Source organism: Temnothorax americanus, unplaced genomic scaffold (genome assembly GCF_048541705.1).
Source record: "Temnothorax americanus isolate GAGA-0224 unplaced genomic scaffold, ASM4854170v1 Scaffold28, whole genome shotgun sequence".
Lineage (NCBI taxonomy): Eukaryota > Metazoa > Arthropoda > Insecta > Hymenoptera > Formicidae > Temnothorax > Temnothorax americanus.
Window position 1 is genome coordinate 1,155,907 of NW_027509421.1, and position 26,404 is coordinate 1,182,310.

The 26,404-nt window shown below is 42.3% G+C and overlaps 3 protein-coding genes across 5 annotated transcripts in view; 1 reads left to right on the forward strand and 2 right to left on the reverse strand.

The window, feature by feature from the left end:
• Positions 1–8,679: 8,679 nt before the first annotated feature.
• Positions 8,680–12,122, reverse strand: LOC143899608 (guanine nucleotide-exchange factor SEC12). The gene is made up of 4 exons (XM_077410001.1): positions 11,694–12,122; positions 10,956–11,338; positions 10,186–10,880; positions 8,680–10,099 (listed from the first exon to the last, which is right to left on the reverse strand). The coding sequence occupies exons 1-4, from the start codon at positions 11,829–11,831 to the stop codon at positions 10,014–10,016; spliced, it is 1,302 nt and encodes a 433-aa protein (XP_077266127.1). The 5' UTR covers positions 11,832–12,122; the 3' UTR covers positions 8,680–10,013.
• A 435-nt stretch (positions 12,123–12,557) lies between these two features.
• On the forward strand, positions 12,558–14,835 carry Nd-51 (NADH dehydrogenase (ubiquinone) 51 kDa subunit). Its single transcript, XM_077410000.1, has 6 exons — positions 12,558–12,710; positions 12,894–12,961; positions 13,132–13,800; positions 13,882–14,114; positions 14,182–14,385; positions 14,465–14,835. The coding sequence occupies exons 1-6, from the start codon at positions 12,662–12,664 to the stop codon at positions 14,649–14,651; spliced, it is 1,410 nt and encodes a 469-aa protein (XP_077266126.1). The 5' UTR covers positions 12,558–12,661; the 3' UTR covers positions 14,652–14,835.
• Positions 14,836–15,674: 839 nt separating this feature from the next.
• Positions 15,675–26,404, reverse strand: part of LOC143899603 (pseudouridylate synthase RPUSD2) — a 121,516-nt gene continuing 110,786 nt past the window's right edge. For all 3 annotated transcript variants that reach the window (XM_077409995.1, XM_077409994.1, XM_077409996.1), the window contains 3 exons: positions 24,330–24,417; positions 21,092–21,268; positions 15,675–20,912 (listed from right to left, as the gene is read on the reverse strand). In XM_077409995.1, coding sequence (XP_077266121.1) covers positions 20,091–20,912; positions 21,092–21,268; positions 24,330–24,417 — 1,087 coding nt within the window. In that variant the 3' untranslated portion in view covers positions 15,675–20,090. The remainder of the gene's footprint in view (positions 20,913–21,091; positions 21,269–24,329; positions 24,418–26,404) is intronic.

Here is a 26,404-nt window from a genome sequence, read left to right on the forward strand (position 1 = left end):
CCGGTGTTTAGTACAGTTTACAGTGAAAATATCAAAACGGACAGTGTAATCAAATTTCTTATACTTATCCATCCTGAACCGAAAATCTGCAGATCTTTCTGCACTTTTATGACAGATACAAATAAATATTATAGATATAGGTATACATAATTTCTGTAATTTATTTAGGCAATAATTAGAAATTAATTTAGACCATAAAGTCTTATAAAGCTATATAATATACGTTTAAAATTTAAAACAGGCAAATCTTTTTTTCATGTTTACATTTAAATATAATTATAACGAACGTTAATATTTAAATTTTAATATTTAATATTCTATTATTTAAATTAATTTTTTAATTTAAAATTTAAACGTTGTGGATAATATATCATTTAAACGTTGTGAATTAATTAATTAGTACTCCTGGTGTACTTTTTATCGTCAAATGTCTTTTTTATTCATCCAGAGGGATCCACTCACATTTTTATTTAATTTTCTCATTTTTTCCCCTAAGATAACGCCCATGGCTTTTTGGCTGCCTGGACATTGCGACATTATCATATTGTATCAATTATTTCTAAGCATAATTAGCGTTTGAATGGCGTGAAGAATGATTCCGCAAGTAAATCACCGCGTTCGTTTTGGTGTATTAAGAGTTAAGATAAATTACTAGTTCAACCAGCTACACAACCGCAAGAACCGTTGCTCTATAATGAGTTACGGTTGATTGCGGGTGCATTACTCGCGCTAAACGCAGTAGCGGTCAACTACTTTTTCAGTTTGTAACACGAAATTGTTTGATCGTTTGGTTTCAATACGTACCGTTTAAAAAACAGTACTTCTTTATAATACACGAGGATAGAATTAATTTCCTTTTTGTATTTGCAATTTGCATTTCTTCTAAAATCTTTACGCGCACATGGCTTTAGTGATTGTTATAGCTTTCAACTTACGCTAATCTCTTCTAAAAGCAAATCTTTACTGTAAAATATAGAAAACTAACTGCGTCTTCATCTGTAAAATACATATAGAATTAATAATAGATGTTTATTTGTTCGCAAAAATAAAATGCTAAACGGTTTATCTCGCTATGCCTATGTGAAATAGATACAACAGAAAAGAGAAGCCAAAGAAACACGAGCGTACTAAGACGGATTCATTAATCTTCCTTTCGAAGAATGACATCTCTTCAGTGTTTGAAAGATGTTTATTTCAATTTCCAAGTGATGATGACAATTGTAACTACAGTTCTTGCCGTATGTCCTGTCATAATTAATTTTCTTGAAAACAATTCTGTCGGCAACAAAATGTTGAGAAAAATTTTTGAGAATTACAATGGATTTTAATGATATTCAACGTTTAAAGTGTTGAAAGTTAAAATGACTGATTTCATCTTCCTTCCCCTCCTGCAGCTTATACACGTGTTTCTGGTTTCTTTATGATAAAATTAATAACGCTAACAGTATGATATGTGTAATTCAATTTTTTTAAGATATTGACTCGTGTGCATGGATGCAATATGTATACAATATGTAAATTGCATCTATGCACACGAGTCAATATCTTAAAGGGGTTTTTACCCCTCCATATAATAAATCAACAATCAGATTAAATTTTACATTGCAACACATGATGAAATTTCTTCTTAACTTTTACAACGATTATTTCAATGGTATATATAAAAAATCTTTTTTTATCTTATTTATTTATTTGTTACATACATGATGTTCAATACGCTGAAGTAGTTATTTATGCATTTAATATGAATTGAGAAGCGCGTATTTATTATTAATATCAAATGCGTACATAAATAAAAAAGTGATTTAAATTATTTTTTGAAAGTATTCTACAAAATTTCCAAACGTTCAAATTTCCGCAAGACTTCCGTTGAAATTTCTTTAAAGAAGTAGCTTAAAAAATCTAATCAAAATAACAACTTGAAGATTATTCAATTTGCTTTTTTTTATTATATTTTTTAAACCTAAACAAAATCTCTTAATTAGCATATAAAAACGAGAGCTGTTTATTATATCTTAATATCCGTTTCCACAAAAAATTTTTTTACGTATTCTACGTTGCAAGTATAAATTTTATACATATGCATCCCCAGAAAAATACTATCACAACTCAAAAAATTTCGATTTTGAATTAAACCCATAAAAAGAATGGCTGAAATGACTAACGTGCTATAATAGTGTCACAAGTCTGTGTGCGAAATTCGAGGCAGAAATGTCGTTATTCTTTTAAACCGATAATGTTGCGGTCGCTGAATATATAGTGTCATAAGTCAACTGGCAAGTGAATCACAGCATACCTCTTCAAGAGAAACACTATAAGTCACACATTATAACAAAATATTATTATTGCAACTATGGTTAGTTATCTCACAATTTAGAAAAAAAAACTGAAATTAAATTTATATCTCCTCTCTCCTGACAGACCTTTGTACTGACAGACTCCGTTTATGCGATTCTTAAGTGCGTAAAAAAAAAAACTACGTGAGACGAATATACTCCGCGTAAGACAAGTGTACAAGATCATTTGCATATCTCAGATCTCATGTTAATCTTTTTAGATTATCTTTTCTTATACATTTTTACATTTTTGTGTGTTTCCAGAAAATAATTTTAAGATGTAAATTAATCCAAAGGTATACAAAACGTATAACATTAAGATGATTTATTAATCATCTGTTGCACAGATCGAATTAATTTTATGAAGATAAAGCTGATCTATATAAAAACAAATGTATCTGTGTAAGAAAATAATACATGCTGCGTAAATATTCGTCTCTAACTAATTGTAAGTCGTGATCAAACAATGTTAAAAAATAAGCAAAAAATCAACAAGAGTTTCTTGTCGCGTGGTCTGTCTCTTTTTCTCTCTCTCTTTTTCTGTCTACCGTAATTTCTTAACTTTAATAATAGAATAATAAAACCTTTATCACCTTCTATACAAAGAGCATTCCACTTTGATGCACATTAACTTCCAAACACAATGCCGTTTTACATATCATTTACATACTCTTTGAACTTTGAGAAGTATTAAATCGTATAGACATAAATCTGTATGGTTAATTAAACATGGTTTTTGTTTATCTTTGACGTAGATAGAACAACACATGAGTACATGAATCATGAATCATGATCGAAACAAATGTAAAAAGGAAGGAAAATAATAAATCGATGTCTAGCAATATTACTAAAATTGCCAATGCATATTGTATATATATCCATGTGCTTCATGCATATTGTACGTATATTAACGAATTTTCCAATTCTATATTTTTCTATTGACAATATAAATAAAATTTTAAAACTGTAGAAAATCGATCACTAAAAGAATCAATATAAAATAATCAATTTTCAGCAAAATTTCCGAATAAATTGCTTTTTATGCTTCGATTTTAATTTTATTTAAATGCATATTTAAACTAGTACATTTATTAAAAAAAAAATTTAATATGGCATTATAAGTTTTGGCCTTTCGAAGTTTGAATAAAATTTATTATTAACAAATGTGACGTAAAACCATATAAAAAGTAAAAAAAATAATAAAACATAGTTTAGATATATAGTTATAGCAGAAAGTTTTAAAAGACGTCTTAAAGACATCACAAATATGTTTAAAGGACAATATAATTTTTTAGACGTCATTTAAGCGTTTTTAAGACGTCTTTTAAAACTTTCTGCTAGCTGGGATTTGTAATTTAAATGCAGAAATACTTACGATACGTCCTCTTCTTCCTCTTCCTCAGCACTGCAGCCCATGTAGCAGAGAAGATTGGCCTCTCCTTGAGGTTCCGAGACCAGCATTTGTGCTTTGGGAGTAGGTTGCCACTTTACTGTCCAACACCCCCAAACCGAGACCGGTTCCCTCACCAAATACAGAGAAGCTCACGTTGCAAAAAGCATTCTCAGTGGATAGCCATTAGGTACCTTCAGTGAAGTGGTGGCCAAATAAAAACCTACGATTTTTAGTCGGATTTGAATTCAAATCGGCTCATTAAAACAGTGTACATTTCTCTGCGCCACGATCGCCACACGATACGTTTTCTATTGCCAGAAAAAGTGCCACTAACATTTATATTAACCAATTTACATCTGAATAAACGTGTCTGGCATTAAAATTAACTAATAAATTACTTGTACTACAATTATTACAGTGTAGTATTAAAAATGCTATTTATATTAATTCTTTGTAACCATATTTTTTGCTTGTAAAAGAAATGATAGAGTCGGAAAACGGGAGAACGGAAAACGCTGATTGATTCATTAATTGTGATTTAAAAAATACTAGAGTGAGTATATAGTTTTCAAAAATCACATGGATTAAATTGGCAGAGGATTAAATTATTATTATAAATGCCTGGCAATTTTTACATTAACTAAGCCTATGTCAGAATGGACACCTATTTTATTAAGTAGCTATATCTATTATTATATATTATATATCTGTCCGTTCTAAAAAAAATCTTCAAACTGATTATGTTTGAAAGAGAGTGTGGAACGGGCTAAGTAAGAGCCAAGCGCTGTTGACGGTGCACAAAGGTTAATTCCTTTATTTATGATACCAAATTTTTAACCTAGCCCGTTCAACACTCTCTTTGATTGTTACCAGAGCCTTTACACGGATTGATTATGTTTGTATCCGCGTATTTGATCTGCAAAAATACTTTATTCTGTATCGTCCACTTCCGCGCAAGCTCCTTTAATTCAGCTCTAAAAAATTAATTTAAGCACATAAAATAACGATCAAGTTTCATCTTATCATAAAAGTTACTCGGTAGATTATTAGGGACAAAATAAGTATATATAACAGCTTACAAATTGTCATATTTTGATATAATAGTGCAAAAATGTTAAATAGCATATCCTTTTAATTATCGTTACATCTTCGTCTTGAAGTCTTCAAACTGGTCGCTTTGCTTATATTCTTTAATTTCTGCATCAATCTCACTTCCGCAAACTTCTTTTACTCTCGGGATTTTCCTGCAAAAAAACATTCTAGTTAGTACAAGCGCATAAACGAGATTAAGTTTCGATCACACATTAAAAAATTGTAAAACAAAATTTTTAAATAGGTCATAAATTCAGAGCGTTAAAAATAAATAAATAAATCGAATCAAAGTAATATATAATTAACGAAGTTATAAGGTTGCACGTAAATGATAAAAATATTAATCCCGTCTCTCATAATTTGCTTTCGAGAGATAAATAAAGTGTCGCAATACTATAATTGCCGTCACGAGATGCTTATAATCGTATGATAAATCATGCTGAGATCGAAGAGTAATATATAAGAACCGCTATCTGCTTGCTCGAATGTTAATGTACGAATGGTACCAATTGGTACCACGACAACTTTATGGAACAGCACACGTTGTAGGCAAAAGAAAAACGAGACCCAAGATCATGTATCACCTATAAATTATAATGTTGCCACCACGAAATATTAAAATAATAATTTATTCAGTGCATTTATTTGGAATTCCTCGTATAACAAATTGTTTTAATTAACTTCGATGATGATATTGAGCTACTGGTGCTGATTAAATCTGATATACATTTTATAATTTTTACTCACTTAATAATCTTTCGATTTTTTCGTATTCATCATTAAGATATATATCCCTATTCACTCCAACGTTTTTTCCGCCCCTTTAATTTTCCAACCATGCGCACTTTCAAGTCAGACGTGTTTTTCAAAACGTTAATAGCTTTTAAAAATTCCCCAAAAATTATTATATCTTTGTACCTTCGACTAAAAATCAATGTAAAGAAAATTTGGAAATCATTTATTTAAATATTTTTTTACAAGAATTATATGTTGACAAACACACGTTACGACTCGTTTTACTTAAAAAATCATAACTCACGAACAAATTGACGAAGCTTAATGAACCAAAACGCAAATTAAAGCTAAAAGTAATGCAAATGAGAAAAAAATATGAGATAATTATTAATTAAATAGGAATACTTAATTTTGTCGCCGCAAATTTGGTAATTTTTAAATGGTACAAAAGGACTTTAAGGACTTAAAGAATGCTAGAAAAAGAATTTCTGAATAAGAAAAGGCGAATTTGAAGTGACAGATATTTTTTATGTAAAAAAATTGATTTTTTTTTTATAATCGTAGCTCCTCCCCACCTCTTTCACTTGCCTCTGAGCCATAATAGACCTCTGTGGAATGTTACTTTTTTTTTTAACGACAAAAATATTTTAAATACGGTTAAATTATAGACAAAAATACATTTTTATCGAAAAAAATGCTCATTTACCTTTCACACAACACTGACGTAATCCTCTAACCATGCACTTTCGTGTCTTACCGAGATTTTGATTGTTCGCCGTTTCGAGACTTTATTAAATGAGCTAGGACTTTGAAATTTTTACCTGAGGTTCCCTGCCACCTGCCACAATAACTTTTTTCCGGCGTGGAGGGGATTCTCTCACGATCATTTGTTTTCCGGAACAAACGACTGTTAAAAATTCGTGGGACACGAAAGGCATGGTTGGAGCGAATAGGGATATATATATATATATATATATATAATCAAGAAACCGGATATCGTTACGGATTGTCAGTAATCAGTAAAGTTATTACAGCAATCAGAAACCGGATCTCGATTATGATTGGATCGATGTGTCTCGACACTGAATTTTTCTAGTTAACGGAACTGCAATTTATAGGTCTCATTTGAAATATATCAGTAAAACGTCCACCACGGATTTCAATCGGCGTTCATCATCTTCTCTTCGGAACGTGTGCGTTATTCTTTTTTTATTTTTTCATTGTTCCGGGCGTAAAAAGGCATATAAATGCCTTTCCACCCAAAAATAGCCGCGCGCGCGCATCCAAGTTAAATTAATAGCTAATAATAGCTATCTATTATTTGACTCAAACGCGACTATCTTCAAAAATGGGAAGGCATTTATGACGTTGTATGTATGTATGTGTACATATATAACTTACATGTAATATAAAATCTGTTTTTTTTACGCTAAAAAATGTACCATATAATGCAATACGATACATATATGTAATACAAAATTATAAAGTACTGTAAGGCTTGCCTCGATTTAATGAGGTTATCAGGATAGCACGTAGGAGGAAACCGCGGTGTGTACGGGAAATAAGTACATATTTAACTACCAAAGAATGTATATTTCCTATGATACAAATATGGCCGGCTTTACCGGAGAATCCTTGCAAGTCCTTGCATGTCCTTGCAAGTTATTGTAAGACTCGGAAATACATTCTTTGGTAGTTAAATCTGCACTTCATTAAATCGAGGCAAGCCTTACAGTACATTATAAAGTGTTTATACATTTCAGATATGTAGCTTATCTTCCTAGTCAAACACATTAATTTTGAGAAAATACATTATGTAAAACCGTATTAATAAATAACCGATATACTATGTATACTTACTCTTTGATTATTTCGTTCGATTTGCGAAAAATCCTCGCTTATCGATTAATTTATTGCCAGTAATATCTGCGCAATATTTTCTGTTTTTTCGCGTCCTCAAATGACCTGCAAAATCATGCAAGCGTATATATCTACTAAAAACAACTATATTTTTGCCACAAACATCCCGTAAACATGAATCGTAGCTCCGTTTAGGATGCATGTTTATGGATGCTATTGCAGTAAAGATATGTAAATTGTTTCCATCAATAACATGTAAACTGCTTAAAATGGAGCCTGGTGTAAATTGTTGATGCAAAAATGTAACAAATATCAAATTTGAAAAAAAGAAAACCGTTGCTTGAAATAAATTCAGTACTGTTGCTGCAGAGTATTTGTGTGTGTGTGTGTGTGTGTGTGTGTGTGGGCGCAGCTTTACATGCATTATTTATATTATTTGCGTAAACACTTTTATGTGCGTCACGAGTTTATGCACGTATATTTCGTAAAAATGGCAAGCGTATTGCTATATGGGTATATAGTGTTAGAAAATTAATATATGCTAAATATTCTGTTCTTTATATTCATTGAACTTGATTATGTTTATATTATCCTTTGCGCTTTGATTTATGAATTTATTAACATCGCCTGAAGCTACTAATCCCTTTCGATTGACAGTTTGCAACCATCATAATAATAACTTTCAATTTTAATACACAATTTAACACGTGCGTAACAGAAAATTGCAGGAGTTCGATTAATATGTAACGAGAAATTTTATAATGTGTGTGTACTAATAATAAATTTTAAATATAAATTGTTTAATCGTTTTTTTTTTAATAAAAAATCGAATAAATAGTGTATTTCAACAATAATATTTATCTTTGTTTTGATAATTTTTATTTCGACCGCTAATAAAACTTTTATTTTTAAATTTTGAATAATTAAAGATTTATACACAATTGCAAAATTATATTTAGAAAATTGGCGTTTAAATTAAAATCTAACTTGTTAAACGTTAAATATAAGTAGGTAAATATCTAAGCTTATTATACAGTTAATACGTTAACAGAATTATTTTAAACATAGGATATTAAATAATTGGAAGGGTTAAAGCCATAGTGGTGCGTAAGTCAATTTTTTTGACCACTTTTTTTCTTCTTTTTTCAACATATCTGCATGTGTATATAGACTGCATCTATGAACTTAACTCGATAAGTTAAAAAAAGTGACTTACACCACTATGGCTTTAACCCCTCCAATTGTTTTAGTACCACGGTGAAGTATATTTAATCGTTTATTATTAATGAAGTGGTCGAGACGCTTACAAATTCATTGCACAATCTTCCGCGAGCGGAGGAGGTTCCGCATATACATGTACGCTTTTATTCAAATAAATCTTTAACCATTAGCCGGAACAACTTTGCGATAAAAATATACGCGCTGTAAAAATAAATTAAGAAACTTCAGAAAGTGCGTAAATAAATAACGGTACCTATAAGCTCAATTCGCGAAACGTAGCAACAATTACTGCTAATTAGCACAGCGTCGATCGTTACGAACACGGCAAGATTCCGATAACCCTGGCGCCTTAATTTGACGATGGTTTCTGGTAGTACTTTTAACGCTGAACATAAAATTATATAGGTCTTGTAGGGCTTTGGTTTTCGAGATATACAGGGTTAAAGTTTGGTAAAACTTTAGTTAGCCCTATAAGACCCATATAATTTTTTGTTCAGGATTAAGAGTACTACCAGAAACCATCGTCAAATTAAGGCGCCAGGGTTATTGGGATCTAACCACGAACACTCTTATCATTCGTGTATCTTACATGTTTTATAAAGAAAGTACAGAGAGACATATAATTAAGAAAAAAATACACCAGTAGACATTAGTGTACGTAATACAGCATATAAATGCGATGAGAGTTGTGGATTTTCGTCTGTAATACGAGACAGAGAGTATGGTCGTTCGCCGTAAATACGAGAAACACACATCCCAAGTTACTTGCCATAAACGAAATCATTTAAGCGTACTCGTGCGGAAGGGAAACAATCGCGACGTAGCGCGGCTGTCAAAGCCTTCCTTTCGCGCTAAAAAAATTGACAGAACGTAATATCTATATGTACATCAATACAAATGTGCTATTGGTGCGGCTCCGATCTGTTGGAAGCACTCCAACGTAGTTTATTTATCACAGTAGCACCCGGACTGACGTCACGTCTATATCTAAATCGCGCGAACGCTTCCTGAAAATCTGTGTACTCGATCGGATAAATTCAACTATTAAGAATCGTAACGATTTTAACCGCTAAACAAACCGAGAATACTCCTCTCCTAGCCCCTGTGCATATTCACAGAGTTACGGTGTACTTTGTTTCGTAAGCTAATTATATCGTGCGCGTCGACGAGACGTCGACGTCAGCACCTGCATTTCACGCGGATAATCCTACGACGCGTCTCTGTGTATGTAAGATTCTTGAGCATTCACCGTTTTACGAGTGAATCGTGCATTTGTGTTTACTTTTAATCTTTCCGCGCGAGCAATTATCGGCCTAATACGATAGTTAGGAAAAGATAATGTCCTGCTTCATCAGCTCGGTCGCGCATTTCGTGGGTCATATACCGAGATAGCTGCAGAGGATAAACGCGCCGCATATACACATGACTATCAGTATAATGACAAACCAGAAGGGCAGTGTATCTGAAATGTTAAAAAAAAAGAAGCTTATTAATTTCAATAAACTCCGGAAGTAACCGTTTAATCGTTTGCTTCGATAAGATACCTACGTCTGAACGGTATGCTGTGTATACAGATTCTGTTGTCCACGGAGATACTGACGACCGCGGTCTCCGTGTTACTGGTAATCGCTGGGCCGTCCAGTTTCGTTGGCAAGAATTCCAGGCCGGTGACGAACATGCTGTGCGCTCCGGGTACGTGGAGCGCCTTCCTCAAGCTGAACGCCACGAATATGTCGACGCTGCCCGAGAACATCGTGCCGACGGCGACGAATTTACCGTCGTCGGAAACAGCCAACGCCGACAGCGTTTCCTTGTAGGAAGCGGATTTGGCGATGACCCCGGTATGGACGTCCCACAACTGAAGGAAACTGGGATTCTTTCCCGCGACGGCGTTGGAGAGCACGAACAGATCGATCTTCGTCTTGTCCTCCGCCGATTTTCGGAATCGGCACCTTTTGTACATGTACCTCGCACCGTCCGACGGTGTCCAAGTGAGCTCCTTGTTCCTCGTACCGTCGCTCACGTTCCATAAAAAGGCCTTGCCGTCCTTGGCGATGCTCACCAGCAGGCCGCCGCCCGGACTAAAATCTAGGTCGTCTATCTCCTTCCCGTGCGCGTCAAGATCGTGCAATTTGTATAGCTGCGGGAATTTCCATAATCTAATTCGACCGTCCGTGCCGCCCGTGGCCATAATCACCCCTTGCAAGCTCACCCTGACGACTCTTTGTAAAGGCTCGCCGTTCCTGTAAGCGAAGATGTTTCTCGTTAGAAATCAGCCTAATGTTCTTCGACGTAATAAACGCAGCGAACTGTCTTACCCGAAAGCCGTCTGCACGCTGTCGGCGGGTTTGAGAACCAACTGCAGTTTCTTGCTCTTGACATTAGAATTGTCATCTTTGACCTCCTCTATCCTTTCCTTCGGCGGCTGAACTTCCTCGATCTTTTCGCTGTTCCTTCTGTGCCTGAGGCCTTCCTTATTAGCCGCCGCTGTCGGTCCTTTGATCAATTCTCCGTTCTCCAAAGTCACCACTTTAGGATTCACGTTGTACAGTTGACAGTGGCTCTCTTGGCCGGCAACTATCCACGTCTTCTTGCCGTTGTTATGCGAGGCGCAGTTCATGACCACGCTGGGACCCGTCTCGTGCCTGGTCACTTCTTCGGCGACAAAGTGTGCTCCGTTGTGTGATAATTCAAAAATTTCCTGCAACAACAGACTGAATTGAAAATACCCGCATATAACGCTGACGTATCAAGATCCTGAACCAATTAAAAAAAAAAGAAAGAGAGAGAGAGAGAGAGAGAGAGAGAGAACTTGACGAGAAAAAATCCCAGATAGTCAAATCTGTGTTGAAAACAAATTTTGCAAAAGTAGACATATCTGTTACAATATTTATGGCAGAAATATAACGAAATCTGCTGGTGAAATGTGATGAACGGAAGAAATGAAGAATCTGCCATTTCGCAATTACCCAAATGTCCCGAATGACGTAATACATTTAAATAGTTACGAAATGACAGATTCTTCCGCTGGCAATCTGGGACGCTGAGAAACTCACAAATCCATTGGCAACGCCAGTCTTGGAGGAGCCGCCGCCGCCTCCCACCAGGATGTGCCTGCTGGTGAGCATCTGCAGGGTGTAAAGGGGGAAGTTCACCCTGGCCAGAAGGCCGCCTTTGTTCCTTCTGGAGGGCATGACGCGGCAGATCTCGCCGTCCAGCGATCTTCCGGCTGCTCGTTGATCTCGAAGGAACGGCGCGATATCCCGTCGGGGAGTCCCTCTGGTAGTCTGCCGGGATCAGCACTGCCCGGATGGATCGCGCGCGCGACGCCCGTGTTCCATCGTCGCCTCCGGGAACAGCTGTTGAAACGGGAACACACGCGGCTCACGTGTCACCGGTCACCACCGAAGACGACGGACCCGTGGACTTTGCGCGGACATAATAGCCGAGAGCCGAGGATACAACACGCGCGTTCCACGTAATCAGTCGGAGCAGCGCGCGGTTGCGCGCTCCGTTTGCAAGATCGCGCCACCGCGACGTCGTCGGGATTGCAGAATGAGAGGAAAAAAAAGCGAAGTTGCGAATAATCAAGAGCAAAATATTATGAAATTTTACTCAAATATATTTTGAAATTTTCTCTCAATTGACCCTATTTCGTTGTTATTCCATTATTATTCCATCAATATTTCAGTAAAAACTCAGTTTCCAGTTAAATTCAGTAAATTTAACTTTTATTATATATATTTTACAGTATTATATTATTTTATATAAGAAAAATTGTGATTTATTTTGAAATATATTCAGTAATTTTTCAGTAACTTTTATTTCACTTTTTATACTTTTAGTAAATTTGAATATTGTATCGAATTCCAATGTTCCACGTTGGTTCCAGGTTCCAGCGGGAAAACCGATGGTCGATACCGGCGATACCGCTTTGCCGATGGAGGGAGCTGACAGCTGACCCGTTTCTGTCAGCTGCGCACACTGCACAGTGCGCCGCCGAAGGCAACTTGAGCCCCGCAAAATGGCAGGTGCCATAGTGCGTTGTTTTCAAGTCCCGAGGAGACAATTAGGTGAGTTTCGAGCGTCCACTTGTTATTTCGGCCACGCGAGCTGCTGCGAACCACGAACAGGCCGTCCGCGACGTAACGGCGAGCGAGCGTGGCCCCGCGTGCTTCCGAAGGCGCTCTGCTCCGCTCGCCACGACTGGCCTACGAGGTTATGTAATTGAGAATAATTTTGCGCTATATTTAAAGGTCTCCTCGGATCGAGCTTGAGCAGCCAGCAGCAGAGAACGTTCGCCGATGCCGCCCCGGAAGGAAAGGTGAGGCTGTTACTCGACGTTCGTCTTAGTTACCCTCCATGGTAGTCCCACCTCTCCTGCCTCCAAAGTCTCGACGTGCCCTTATCTAGTTTCAAGTATAGCCACGATGAACGAGAATGCCAAGTGGTGTTTGCATTGTTATCGTCTTTCTTCCTTTTTTTCTTTCGTAGAAAAGAGGAGGGCCCCTGGCCGATGAGGATCGCATCTTCACGAACCTGTACGGTAGACATGACTGGCGATTGAAGGGTGCCATGAACCGCGGCGACTGGTACAAGACTAAGGAGATAATGGCCAAGGGTGCCGATTGGATCATCAATGAGATCAAGATTTCTGGTCTCAGAGGCCGCGGCGGGGCCGGCTTTCCCTCCGGGATGAAGTGGTCCTTCATGAACAAGCCTTCCGACGGTCGGCCCAAGTATCTGGTGGTCAACGCCGACGAGGGCGAGCCGGGTACCTGCAAGGATCGCGAGATTCTACGCCACGACCCGCATAAACTCGTGGAGGGCTGCCTGATCGCCGGTCGCGCCATGGGAGCGTGTGCCGCTTACATCTATATACGCGGTGAATTTTACAACGAGGCGTCCAACATGCAGGTAGCCATAGCCGAGGCCTACCAGGCCGGTCTGATCGGGAAAAACGCCTGCAACTCTGGTTACGACTTTGATATCTTCGTGCAACGAGGGGCGGGCGCGTACATCTGCGGCGAGGAAACCGCTCTAATTGAATCCATCGAGGGAAAACAGGGAAAACCGAGGCTAAAACCACCGTTCCCGGCCGACGTCGGCGTGTTCGGGTGTCCCACAACCGTCACCAACGTCGAGACCGTAGCAGTGGCGCCTGTACGCATCACCGATACATTTTTCTTTCTGTTTTACTTTATTTACCTCATTCATTTTATTTTGATAATATTATCCGTACAGACAATCTGTCGCCGAGGTGGAGCGTGGTTCGCCTCGTTCGGACGTCCGCGCAATCACGGAACCAAGCTCTACAACATTTCCGGGCACGTGAACAATCCGTGCACCGTCGAGGAAGAAATGTCCATTCCTCTGAAAGAGCTGATCGAGAGGCACGCGGGAGGCGTAATCGGAGGATGGGATAATTTATTAGGCGTCATTCCCGGTGGCTCTTCGACCCCCGTCATTCCTAAGAGGTAAACAAAGAGATCCTCGACGACGATCCGATTACGTTCCGAGAGTCACGAGAGTCGAAAATTTTAGCGTGTGCGACACCGTCCTGCTGGACTTCGACGATCTCATCAGGGTACAGAGCTCGTTCGGCACGGCCGCGGTGATCGTGATGAACAAACAGACGGACATAATCAAAGCCATCACTCGTTTGATAAGCTTCTACAAACACGAATCTTGCGGCCAGTGCACACCTTGCCGCGAGGGAATCAGTTGGATGTACAAAATACTGAGAAGGTGGACATTGATAACTTTATAACTTTATCTCGTTCATAAAAAATTATTATCCGGTTTTGTAACAATTTTGTTTTTGCAGGTTCGTGGAAGGTAACGCCGAGACACACGAGATAGACATGCTATGGGAGCTTACGAAACAAATAGAATTGCACACGATATGCGCTCTGGCGGACGGTGCCGCGTGGCCCGTGCAGGGTCTGATCAGGCATTTCAGGCCAGAAATCGAAGCGCGCATGAAGGAACAGAAACGAGCGGCGTCAAGTTGAGAAACAGATTAGACGGAATATAACGGAAGAAGATATTTAGAGCAATCCTTGTGAGATTTTATATTTATTTTCGGTGTATATAAATGAATCTAAACACAATAGTCACGATTCCCATGTAACGATATTCTTCGAACCCGGGCTATGTCCTGGAGGTTCGACTAATAAAAGAAATATAAGAGAAAAACTGGCTATATTTCTATACGTGTCTATATACGTAAATTGTAAGTAGACGTGCTACTTAGGACGATCGCGTATCACACGGGTTTACATCGAAAATATCGTAACGGTTTAATGTTCACGTTTAAAGAAAAGTAAAACTGGCGAAGCAAAGTGCCTTGGAGCAAAAGTTTTCGTTTAATGGCGGTCATTCACCGGAAACCAGGAGAAATAATCGTATATTTCGAGCGCTTTAGTACGAGAGGAAAATTGATACTATGCTTTTAAGATTGGTTTAATAGCGTGATATTGTTAAGGAATTTATAAGTTCTAATCTATCCTACACAGATCGCGCAATCGATCCAGCTTACCTTTTCAAAGATGACACACGGGATGAAACAGCAGCATAAGAATATGAACTGGCCGACGTGAAGTTTCGAGAGAGAAATATACGACCTCGGAGAGAAGATCGTGTGCGCAGAAGTGTGAGAAGATTCGATTTATCCTCGAATACTCCGCCGAGTTTACTTAAAGCCATACAAGATAACATTTACCTCCCGCGTTTTCTTATGCAAACAGCGTGCTCCCCGTTACGCGGTTTTTACGAGACTTATAGTTACGCTTTGCATTGCGGGGCTCTCAAAGTAACTTGCCACGAGTTACAGCAACAGTATAACGCCATCGGCGATGAATTATGCGAAATAAATGATACGACTATTGAATGGAAAATATTTTTGCCGGAACACCGGAGAATGAAGCAGGAGGAGCCGGCCGCTCTCCTCCATGAATCATGCATACGATCCACTTACGAGCTCGGGGTGAAATGTAAAACCGGGCACGTCCGGAGATGAAGATGTTCGCCGGTAGTTTTATCGAACGATACTTTGCATTTTATTCGTTCATCATACAAGAGAATTCACTAGCGCTAAAACGTTCCGCCGGCTACAATACGGATAATAATGTGACTTTAGATACGGTACAATGTGCGTATACAATACATATATACAAAAGCACGTTCGCTTGTTCCGCAGACCGTTGCGTCTGCTCTCCCTGTCTCTCGTTTCTCTCGCACTCTTTCTCGCACTCTCTCTCTCTCTCTCTCTCTCTCTCTCTCTCGTTCTCTCCCGCTCTCGCTCCCCTTTCTCGCTTAGCGCCACTAAAATCGGAACTGTCTTTTTCGCGTTTTCTCGAATTATCGTTAGTTTACTCTTAAATAATAGATTTAAGCTAGCCGTTACATTCTCGGGGTAGCTCGTCTCCTCTGGCGAGCTATCCCGCTTGTGTTAGTAAGCGCACACACTGTCTTTTATGATAGGTCCGTTTGTGTTACGTTATCTCCGTCTCTCTTATTCTCTTTCTCTATGTATACATATCTATACCAAAATCCAGAAAATCCATTTCATTTCGTCGCGAATCCGATATTACGTTCCCCTTTATCTTCGCATCTCCTTTATTCATGACTCGCGGGCAGTGATGGCAAGATTGGTTTGTCCCAAGTGCTCTCTCCAGATTGAAAAAATGTTTAGGCACGATACCGATACACATTTTCCTTGAACATTTTTAGGCACTAACCCATTGTATATATTATAACCAGCGTTAAACCTTAGGTAAATAGGATAACTGCTTCTTCCGATAGTCGTATCTTGATCCTTTCGAGTATCCGATTTCAGGAAGAATCTATCAAGTTAATAGCTATGCCAACCCTAAAAGCAATCGTCCCTAAGGCTCTCACGCTCTCGTTTCTAAAACTAAAACGGGGAAGCTATTCTAAAGATATATATATATATACTTAGCAAACACACAAATTTTTCGACCGTGTCCTAAACGTAAATTAACAGCGTATATATGTCGCGCGGCAGTGCGAACTTAATTTAATTTAAATCTCGTTGATACGGCACGTCGTGGCGTAACAATCGCAGGTCGTAGCACTTGTCGTCGAAGATCATACTTCGGCAAGCATCCAGACGCGGTCGCGCGTGAATTGGCCCCGTTTAGAAAAGAGAAGTGTCTCGGATTATGACGTTTTAAGAGTCAAAGAGTCGCTAATTTCATCGGAAGGCATAGTAATCTGATGCATTCGCCGCGTCTGTAGCTTCGCCCAATTGTTTCTGGATCACTTCCCATCACTGCTCACGACGACTTAACGATCTCTCTCTTTCTCGACGCCAAAATACAGGCCTCTGAAGCACCGCGTCACACGCGGAGCTTGTCTGCTCCGTGTGTTTTGTCGCTTTGGGCCCCGTCCCTGTCCGCCCGTTCTTGCAAACACTTCGCGCCGCGTGTTACCGCGCAACGCGTAACGCGAAACAGGCCTCGTATGCGCGTACGAGGGCTTCTTCGACATCGCGCGTGTGCAGAACACAATCGTTATGAAATAAAAAAGTTCACGAAATAGCAATTTCTGCCGATCGATCCCTGCGGTATACGCGAATCGGAGCGGACTGCGGACGGAGGACGGAGCCTGACAACGTGGAAGTTGGCGTGATGGAGACGCACAACGCTTCTCGCGTGTCCTTCGCGGCCTTTCGAAGACGCACGGAGACGAGAGAACGCGACGACTTTGTATAATAAAATAAAATTGTAGCAGGCGCTTATCCACTCGCTCTCGGATTGTACTTGTTTTGCGAAACACCTTGTCTCTTCCTTCTGTCCGGCCCGGCCGCGCGCGCGGACGGGCCGCGCTCTTCTCGAGGCCGACGAAGACATCTCGAGGAGAGCGTTACATTATGCACGATATGATTGAAAGCTCGCTGGTCGCACGCTCTTTGGCATGATCATTGGCTGTCTTCTGGGCAAGATCACGCTTATTGTTGGAGAACCCTGCCGCTGGACCCGCGGCACCGCGCGCACTGGTTCCCTACTTAAATATCTGCCATAAAAATAGATGCGTCTCTATCGCGGTTCCCGCACGTCAGTCCCCTACCCTATGCCCACTTCAGGAGGATACGGTTCCATCTCCTTCGCGTCTTACTCCTCCTCTTTCTCCCCCGATCGGCGTCTCGCCCCGATTCCAAGGAGTCTATTCTCGAAACCGTGCGAAAGAGCGTTGCGCGCACGTGTGAATGGGAATCGGACCGCCCGTCCTCAATGAGGAACGTAGTCTCGTCGTCGGTGAACGTAAGAAATAATGTCGTTTACTTACTCGCGCGCGAGGTCTCGAGAATACGATCGCAGTCGGCGGTGTCCTTCGGAGAACTTGGCGAACTCGGCGCGATAGGAGACTGACAATCGCGAGTAACAGAGATACCATATCGGGGAGATTTCCTCTAATAGCGTTAATATACGATTAATACCGACGTTTATTTCTCTGTTCCTCTCGATCTCTCTCCCTCTCGTTCAAATTCACGATGTTTTACGGTAATCTTTCTCTTAACGAGTATACTAGCGATACACAACCACTGTACGATAATACGGAAAATCGCAGGGCTTCGTTGAAATTGTTCCAAAGCCGATCCCCGCCGGAGATAAATTTATCTCCCAGTTATAGCTGACTTCTGTCAAGACGAAGTATTGAGGCGGATTTGATGCCAAAAGCAACACCGCCGCCGAATATAATCGATATCGCCTATTCACTTCGGTCCGACCGAAGTCGAATCTCGAGTCAAATTCGAAGCCACGACGGTGATTTACCGAGAACATCTCCCGAGAACGTCGGATCGAGTCAGGACGAAACGCGTCACATATATATATACTACCGCTGCTCCGCGCCCGATCGTTTATTCTCGGATGATAAGACATTGCTTCTGCAAAGCGCTGGAATTTTGAGAAATGGATCGAGCGGGTATATCTCCCGTGAATCAAAATGTTGCCGTAAGATCGGGGGGGAGTAGTTGCGCGCGAGCCGGACGACTTCTCCGCGACTATAGAAAATAGACGAGAAACGCGCGGCTTTCCACGTTTCTACGTCATAAATCAAGATGAATGATACGATCCATCGAAATACCATGCCATCTCCGACAGACACATCAATCTTCCCTTACATGTTAGGGGTATCTCGCTCCAGTGGCAGTGACTTTTTAACCGCCGCTGCTCATAAAAGTGGCCGAGACTCTACCGCGATTTCCAGAATATACATTTGTCTCAGTCTGTTGAGAGCGTTCGTGCAAATTATTTTTTATATACAATTTCTATGCGCGCGACGTATCGTAACTAATACGAATCTCGTCCGTATTACAATCAAAAATTAATCATATTCTTCTGCATATATCGCGAATTGAAATAAAAATAGAGTTATCATCAGCCTTTGCCGCCTCGCTGTACGGCCGTATTTTTATCGCTAAAACATTTCGATAAATATTCCAATAATGTAATCACAGATCGCCTATATTTGTTATAATATATCTTTCTGAGGGGAAAAAAAATTAATATTCGTCATTAATTCGGAAGCTACAACGAAGTCCTGCGACTTATATGATCCACATTGACCGACCCGACCGTGCAAGAACATTCTTATGGCTGTTACGCGGAGAGAAACGATCGTAGGAACAATCATTGCACCTTATTACATCTCGACGTGACTTTACTGCGTTAACTGTACAAGGCGCTCTATAGGTTTACTCGGAGGAAACGTGGTTGATTTGAGAAAATCGGAACATGCTCCGCGGAAAGACAAAAATAACAGTAATAATAATCTGATTTATTAGCTGGCTCCCAAAATCAGGACAGTTTTACGTAGGTAATAGGATCGGTAACAACGGTTGTCTTTTGTCGCTATGATTAATCCGCATAATAACGTCGCGTTTCGGACCGTTTCCCCGCGCATGATCGTCCGCGCGTGATGGATTTGCGCGACTCTCTGCCAGAAATATATAACGGAACGGGAACGACGTCCGCGCGCGACGGGCGAACTTGCCGCGAGAGAACGAGCGGTGACATTTCTGCGCGTAAACGCCGGACTGCCGTCGGAATTGGTTTCGCGATAACGCCAAGTTGTCGCATACATATCGACGACGGACGACGACGATTTGCAGAAATGTAAATATCGAGCGACGTGAGATTGTTCCAGCAATCCCATTTCTCTCGGGCCGCAGCACCCCGAAAAGTCCGACGGCCAAGTTGCAGGGGTATGCACACGTCTCTGCTTGCCTACTGTGTGTATACGTTTGTGTGTATGCGTATTTGTCTACATGTACTTGCTTGCGCACGATGGTCAAGATCGCTCATTGGCGGATGGAAGGCACGGGGTAAGGATATCAAAAGGGGGGGTCGAGACTCGACGACGGCAATGACGACGATCGCTCGCCGAGGAATCCGCGTGGATCGTCCTCGATCGCGTCGTCCGAACTATCGATCGTCGCCGGTCCAATCGCTCGCCGCCCACGCGGGCAGAGGCGTCTCGTACTCCCATCCCGGGCCGCAGTAACGCCACGCGTGCAGATACATCACCAGGTCCGACGGCTTCGGGTCCCTGTACTTGACTTTGCACTCGTAGCAGTGCGGGTCGACGGTGACCTTGTCGTTGGCGAAAGTGGAATCCGGCGGTTCCGAGCCCGTCTGCGTGCCCACGGTGACCTTGAGGGATTCTTGCTGCTGCGGCTGTTGTTGCTGCTGCTGCTGCTGCGGCGGCAGCGGCGGCGGCGGCGGCGGCGGCTGCTGCTGCTGCTCGTCCTCGACCAGGCCCGGGGTGGACGACGGCGAGGAGCTGTTGTCTTTGTCGCTGCCGGAGCCCAGCATCCGTTCCTCCAGCTCGAGTTTCGGCTTGAACAGGCTCATGTCGGAATCGCCGTCCATGCCGAGCCAGTTCTCGGCGTTGTGGATGCTGATGAGATCCCGGACGAGCTCCTCGTCGGTCTTGCCGATGTTACCGCCCTTACCCTTGTGCGGGCCGAAGACCACGTGATTGTAGAGCGGATCGTTCACCACGGGATAGCCGAGGTACTGCAGATGCACGCGGATCTGGTGCATGCGCCCGGTCTGCGGCTTGCACAGCACCACCGACGACTTGCCGTTGTAGCTGAGACGCTTGAAGCGGGTGACGCAATCCTTGCCCTTTTCGGAGACCTTGCAGACGCCGATCTTGTAAGAGACGACCTCGATCGGCTCCGAGCAAATCACCTCCTCCTCGGGGAACTCACCCTCCACTCGGCACACGTACTGCTTGTGGACCTGGAACGTGGAGACACGGGATACAACACACGGAACGATTACGCGCGGTCGGCTCGTCGTGTTCTCGCCAACGTAAGCGTCCCCTCCGTCGTTCAACGACGAACGAGCGACGCCAGCTGTGCGACGTCTCTCACGTTTATTTCTCGCATACCCGGAGACGCACGACTTACGCAACCAACCTGTCGATTTCTTATTTGGTGCTCCATCTGCCTCGCCTTCTTCGGCGTCCTGCCGAACAGGAGGATGCCGCTGGTCAACCGGTCCAGCCTGTGAATGGTCCTGAGGTTCTTCAAGTTGTACTCCTTCGCCAAGATGAAGACCACGGTGTTGTGCCTGTAACGACCGCACGGATGCACCTGCGAACAGAGACACGAGTCAAACATTTCATCCTCGCGCGAAGCGTTTGAAGAGATAACGATCTGGAGATTCAAGAATGTATTGTCCAAGTACTAGATATATGAATTCCGAATGTACCAGAAAAGGAAAACGTCGAGACTCTAACGTAGCTTCGTTTCCCGAGTTCGAAGCATCTAGAATTGCATCTTCAGTATTTCACGATAGACCTTTCATCGATTAACCAGAATATCTTCAGGAAATGAGATGTGGACGGTAAATTTACGGAGCTTACCACTACTTAAATGTACTCGCGTGGTCTATCGGCATGTGGCCAATGTAAATTCGATGTAGGTACACACACACACACACACACGATCGTACACGTATGCATCCGCACAAGAACGATCGACCCATTTCTCCTGGCAAATTCGGGACAAAAAGCAATCGCGCCCACAAAGGAGAGTCGATTCATCGTTTCGAATCGGCATGGCACGGGGAACGGCGCGCTTTATGCATTTCGGCCGACGACGATGCGGATCTGCATTGTAGGTATACAACGTACAACGACCGGGCTGGCTGACTCTAGCTGGCGGATCGTATCGGACCTGGCTCGATAAGTCCGCCCCCGCGTCTGTCGGCGGCACCACGTATGCATCATAATACACGTCGGCTATCGAACGGCTATCGAACGCCCAGCGACTCCGGCGAATCGCTACAATGATCCGGCGATCGAAGGCCACTTTTCTACCTGCCGCCGCAATAATTTCGCACCTTCCCTCCGTCGCGGAATGAATTTCAAGAACTTCGAGCGAACGAATCTCCAACTTTTAACGCTGACGTATGTATAATGAGTTTTTCCCCGGCGTACCTTCAGACCTCGCGCAGCGTAATCGAATTTCTTTTTTCCATCAATGTCCTTTTAATAAATAAATAAATGTAATTTAAATTTTATAAAATTGTGGCACAGTTCGTCGCTAATAAAATTGACTTATGTCCATCTCTACTAACGTATAAGATTAACTTTCTCGGTTTAAATTACTTTTTATCTTTTTCTAGTTCTAAGAATTAGATTAAGGCTCCGTTCCGATATATTCACTGCCAGTACTAAAAATCTATAGTTACGTCTTACGTCACATATACACTATAGATTTTCAGTACTGGCAGTGAATAACGGAACGCAGCCTAAAGTTAATTCTGCATTGATAAAAATGGATATTAGAAAATTAATACGAAATGCTGAAAAGCTGAAAATGTGAATGACTATTGTGTCGTAATCTACTCGGGGAATGGCGAAAGGAGAACGAGGAAGCGAAAGCGGCACGGCAAAGTCGTGCTTCGCGATTGCATAACGGTTTTTAACAACGTCTGCACGCGAAAATTAATTCGGGGCCGATTTGTCAGGCGAGACCCCGTTGGTCTCGTCGCGGCGAGGGTAAAGATGAAAAAAGATACTCGAGAAAGCCGGCCATTAAGTCGCGCATCGCCCTCGCGCGCTCGCCGAGTACCTATATACTTGCGCGCGTCGGGATTATTTTTGCATTAATGCCCCGGCCGTTTTGTTGCGCAAGCTCCTGTTAACGATCCCCCGCCGAGGACGCGCGGCGGCCACCGGTGACATTTGAGAGGAACAGAGGAAAAGTGGCCGAGAGCTCGCTCGGCTGTATTTATCGCCGAGCGAAGTCTCACGACTTGTCGTGGGAGAATGAAACTTGCAACCACCACACCACCGCGGTGCGGTGGCTACACAACCAACGGTTTCCCGAGGAGGCGAAGACGAGAAAAGAGAACGGGACGGGAAATAAAAAAATATAAAGAGAAAGAAAGAGTACGTTTAAAATCTCGCGAGCTGTCTCTTCTTTTTGGACACTCTAGGACGCTTTATTTTCTCAGCAGGTGTACACTTCAGCGCGGATTTGAAATAACTGAGACGAAAATTGCCGCGAAGTGGAAAACAAAAGGGACCGTCCGTCGTAACCGTTAATTTGCAACAATGAATCACCGATATCGCCGCTTTAATACCGCGGTGTCGCATTTCGCGAAATGACGCGAGGTGCCGTCTGTCCTTTAGCCGCGCGTTTTTGCAGCGGAGTCCGCGAGGAGAGTCCGACATTATCGCGGAGCGGCAATAATAGCGCGGAGTAAATTATCCGTGATTTGCGAGCGTCGTAATGCGCGCGATTAACATTTTAATAGGTGAGTTTTATTCGCGCGGCCGTGTAGTGCATCGCGCGACCGCGGGACATTTATGCGAGTCGCCTGCGTGCGCGCGTAAATTCTCTCCCTCTTTTTTTTTTCCCTAACACGGTTTTCTTTTTTTAGTCATGATTGTTTCGCGTCCCGAAGTGACCAAAAGAGAGACCGAGGTCGACCGACGGTGGCGTCGAAACGTTGCATTTTAAAAAGGCGGAGCTCGTCAGAGGCCCTTGGCATTTGACGCGTAGGTATACATCTGTTAACCGCGTTGTTTTGTTACACCAGTCTGAAAAACGACTCGTTAGCGGCGATTTAGTTGCCTTTCGCGCGTCGACACAGAAAAACAGAGAGAAAGCGAGCGAGAGAGAGAGAGAGAGAGAGAAAGAGAGGAAAATACCAGGAACGCTAACGAAAAATCAGAAGGTCGTTGAAGGAGCGGAAGTCCGCCGCGCGCCCCGGTTAAGACACGCTAGAATTGAATTTGGAAATACACTCAAAAATATGTATATTTTAGACAAAACGATGGAAAATTTTCATCCGCGAGAGCGCAAAAGAATTGACTCCGGAAATTCTAAATTTAACGATATGGGATCTTATAACCCGCGGGAGCGTGCTCCAGGAATAATTTGCAGCAAAGGCGATCACATGTATACTCAATGAAAAGCGGCTTCCGGGACTTTTCCAGATGAGCTGAAACGAGCGGGTTTCCAGCAAATCAAGCGATCTGGGTTGCGTGGAAACTATCAAAGGGGACCATGCAAGACGAGAGAAGTATACGTGTGTGTATACATGTCCATGCGTATGTGTGTATGTATTTCCGTGCTCGTTTGGACAATACGACAAACAATTTTTTTTTTGGCAGTACAGTTCTGGCAGTACACCACTTACAGGGATGGAGGCGGGCTTGTTGACCACGACGACGTCCTCGTCCATGTGTATCACCGTGATCGGCTCCGAGGTGACAGGCACCTCGTGTCTGCAACACACCAATCGCAACCAGCTTAACGTGTGGCTTTGTTCCGTTTGCGCTTACACGTCTCGCACGCACACGCACACACACACACATACACACACGTACGTGGTGCACGTACGTAGACATACACGTATACACACGCGCGCACACGCACGCGCGCGCGCGCGCACAAACACACATTCGTCATACACGCGATAGACGCATCGAAATGCTGAGTATAGTTCTCGCATGAGCAGACAGTACACCCATGGGAAGTACTGTCGGCCGACTTGGATTGAAGCTAACCGATAATCAAGACGGGTAGGTAGGTAATTACAGTAATGTCGGGGGAGAAACGGCGGCGCGCCGCCGATCGATCGCCGATTGATAGCAACAAACCGCAATTTATCGCGATTCGGCAATCGGCAATCAACACCCGCTGCGCCTTTTCGCGATTCTATTCACGTGCGGATCCGATTGCATACATCATCCGATCGGAAAAGGTGGAAAAATCGTACCGATTGCGTTTTTAAGCGTGCAAAAAATACGCAAAAGAGCGAACGGGTTGAAAACAGCGTCTCGTGAAAATACAGCTGCGCTTTTATCTAACGTTGAGATAAACGGGCGAAGAGGGTGGTTCCGCGAGGTGAGACGTAGGAACAGTACGAAAGTGGGAGCGAGAGAGGAAAAGGAGGGAGGGGGGTAAAAACCGACAAAAAGGAAAGACGAAATAAATACGGCGGGTGGATGCACGTGCATGCGGCGGCCCCAATTATGAGTTCCATCTACCTAATGCATTTGCACTCCGCAAAACTACGGTCGCACCCACTATACGTGTCCTGTCCTGTGCACGTGCATTCTCTCCGCGGGAACAATAAGGAAACCTCGGCTAAGAGAAAAAAAATAGGTGGATAGAAAGAGAAAGAAGGAGAGAGAGGGGGGAGGAGAGAGAGAGAAAAAGAAAGAGAGATTGGATTTGCAAAATCTTTCCCCGTCCACTTTGCAAAGTGCCTCATTCGCGATAAATGGCGTTTGCGATGAAGGCCGGATAGCTGCGAATATCGGATAAAACACGTGACAAACAGAATTCAATTTGGCGAGCAAGACGTTCGTAAACTTTATAAATCGCGACGCCCGCGGTGAAAATCCCGGCGGGCCCGGACGCGCGCACCTCTCGAAAACTAATCGCGAATCGATGCATCGTTAGCTCTCCATTCTCAGGTAAATCGCCCCGGAATAGATCCCGGCGCGCCGGAGTCGCGTAGACGTTGGTGGTGCGCTAAGATCCACGAGAGATATGTTATTAAATCATAAAAGTAAATCTCGAAGGCAAATTTATATAATGGCATTTCGTGGCTGAGCTGAAAAGTTTGCTCCTCGAAAACGTAAAATTGCATCCCTTTCGGCCGGTGTTGATCTAATTATCCCAGGATTTATAAATAATGGAGCGCGATTTTACTCGTCGACTTTCGTCGTTGCATCTCTAAAGTCGCCTTGCCGTTATTACGCGCATTATTACACTGCAAAATCCAAGTGTGTTATTTTTACACGCATAAACGTGTAAAAATGTCACGCTGGACTGAAGCCCTTTTTACATGTTTCTTTACGTGTTAAATTACGTCATTTAACACGTTAAATTGTAATTAAATTGAAAGTTAATATGTTCAATCGTGTTAAATTACGTGCTTTAAAACAGCGAGAAACGTTTAAGAGGAGCTTCAGCTAAAATTACACACTTGCGGTGCTACATTGACAAAAAAAATCACGATGTTAGTCACGCACTATGTTCTAATCCTTTTCACTGCTCTATCGGTTACGCACAAGATATCTATTGTTCCATTTCCCTTTCAAGCGCTTAGGTAGAAATCATTGAAAAACCATCACGCAGGTTAAACATGTACTTATCCTGAGGGACATAAGTAATCGAGCAGCGCCTCTTACAGTCTCATTCGACATATTCTTCCGTTCCATGTGTCCTCGGAATTTTCTTTCGGGAAAATAATTCACGTTT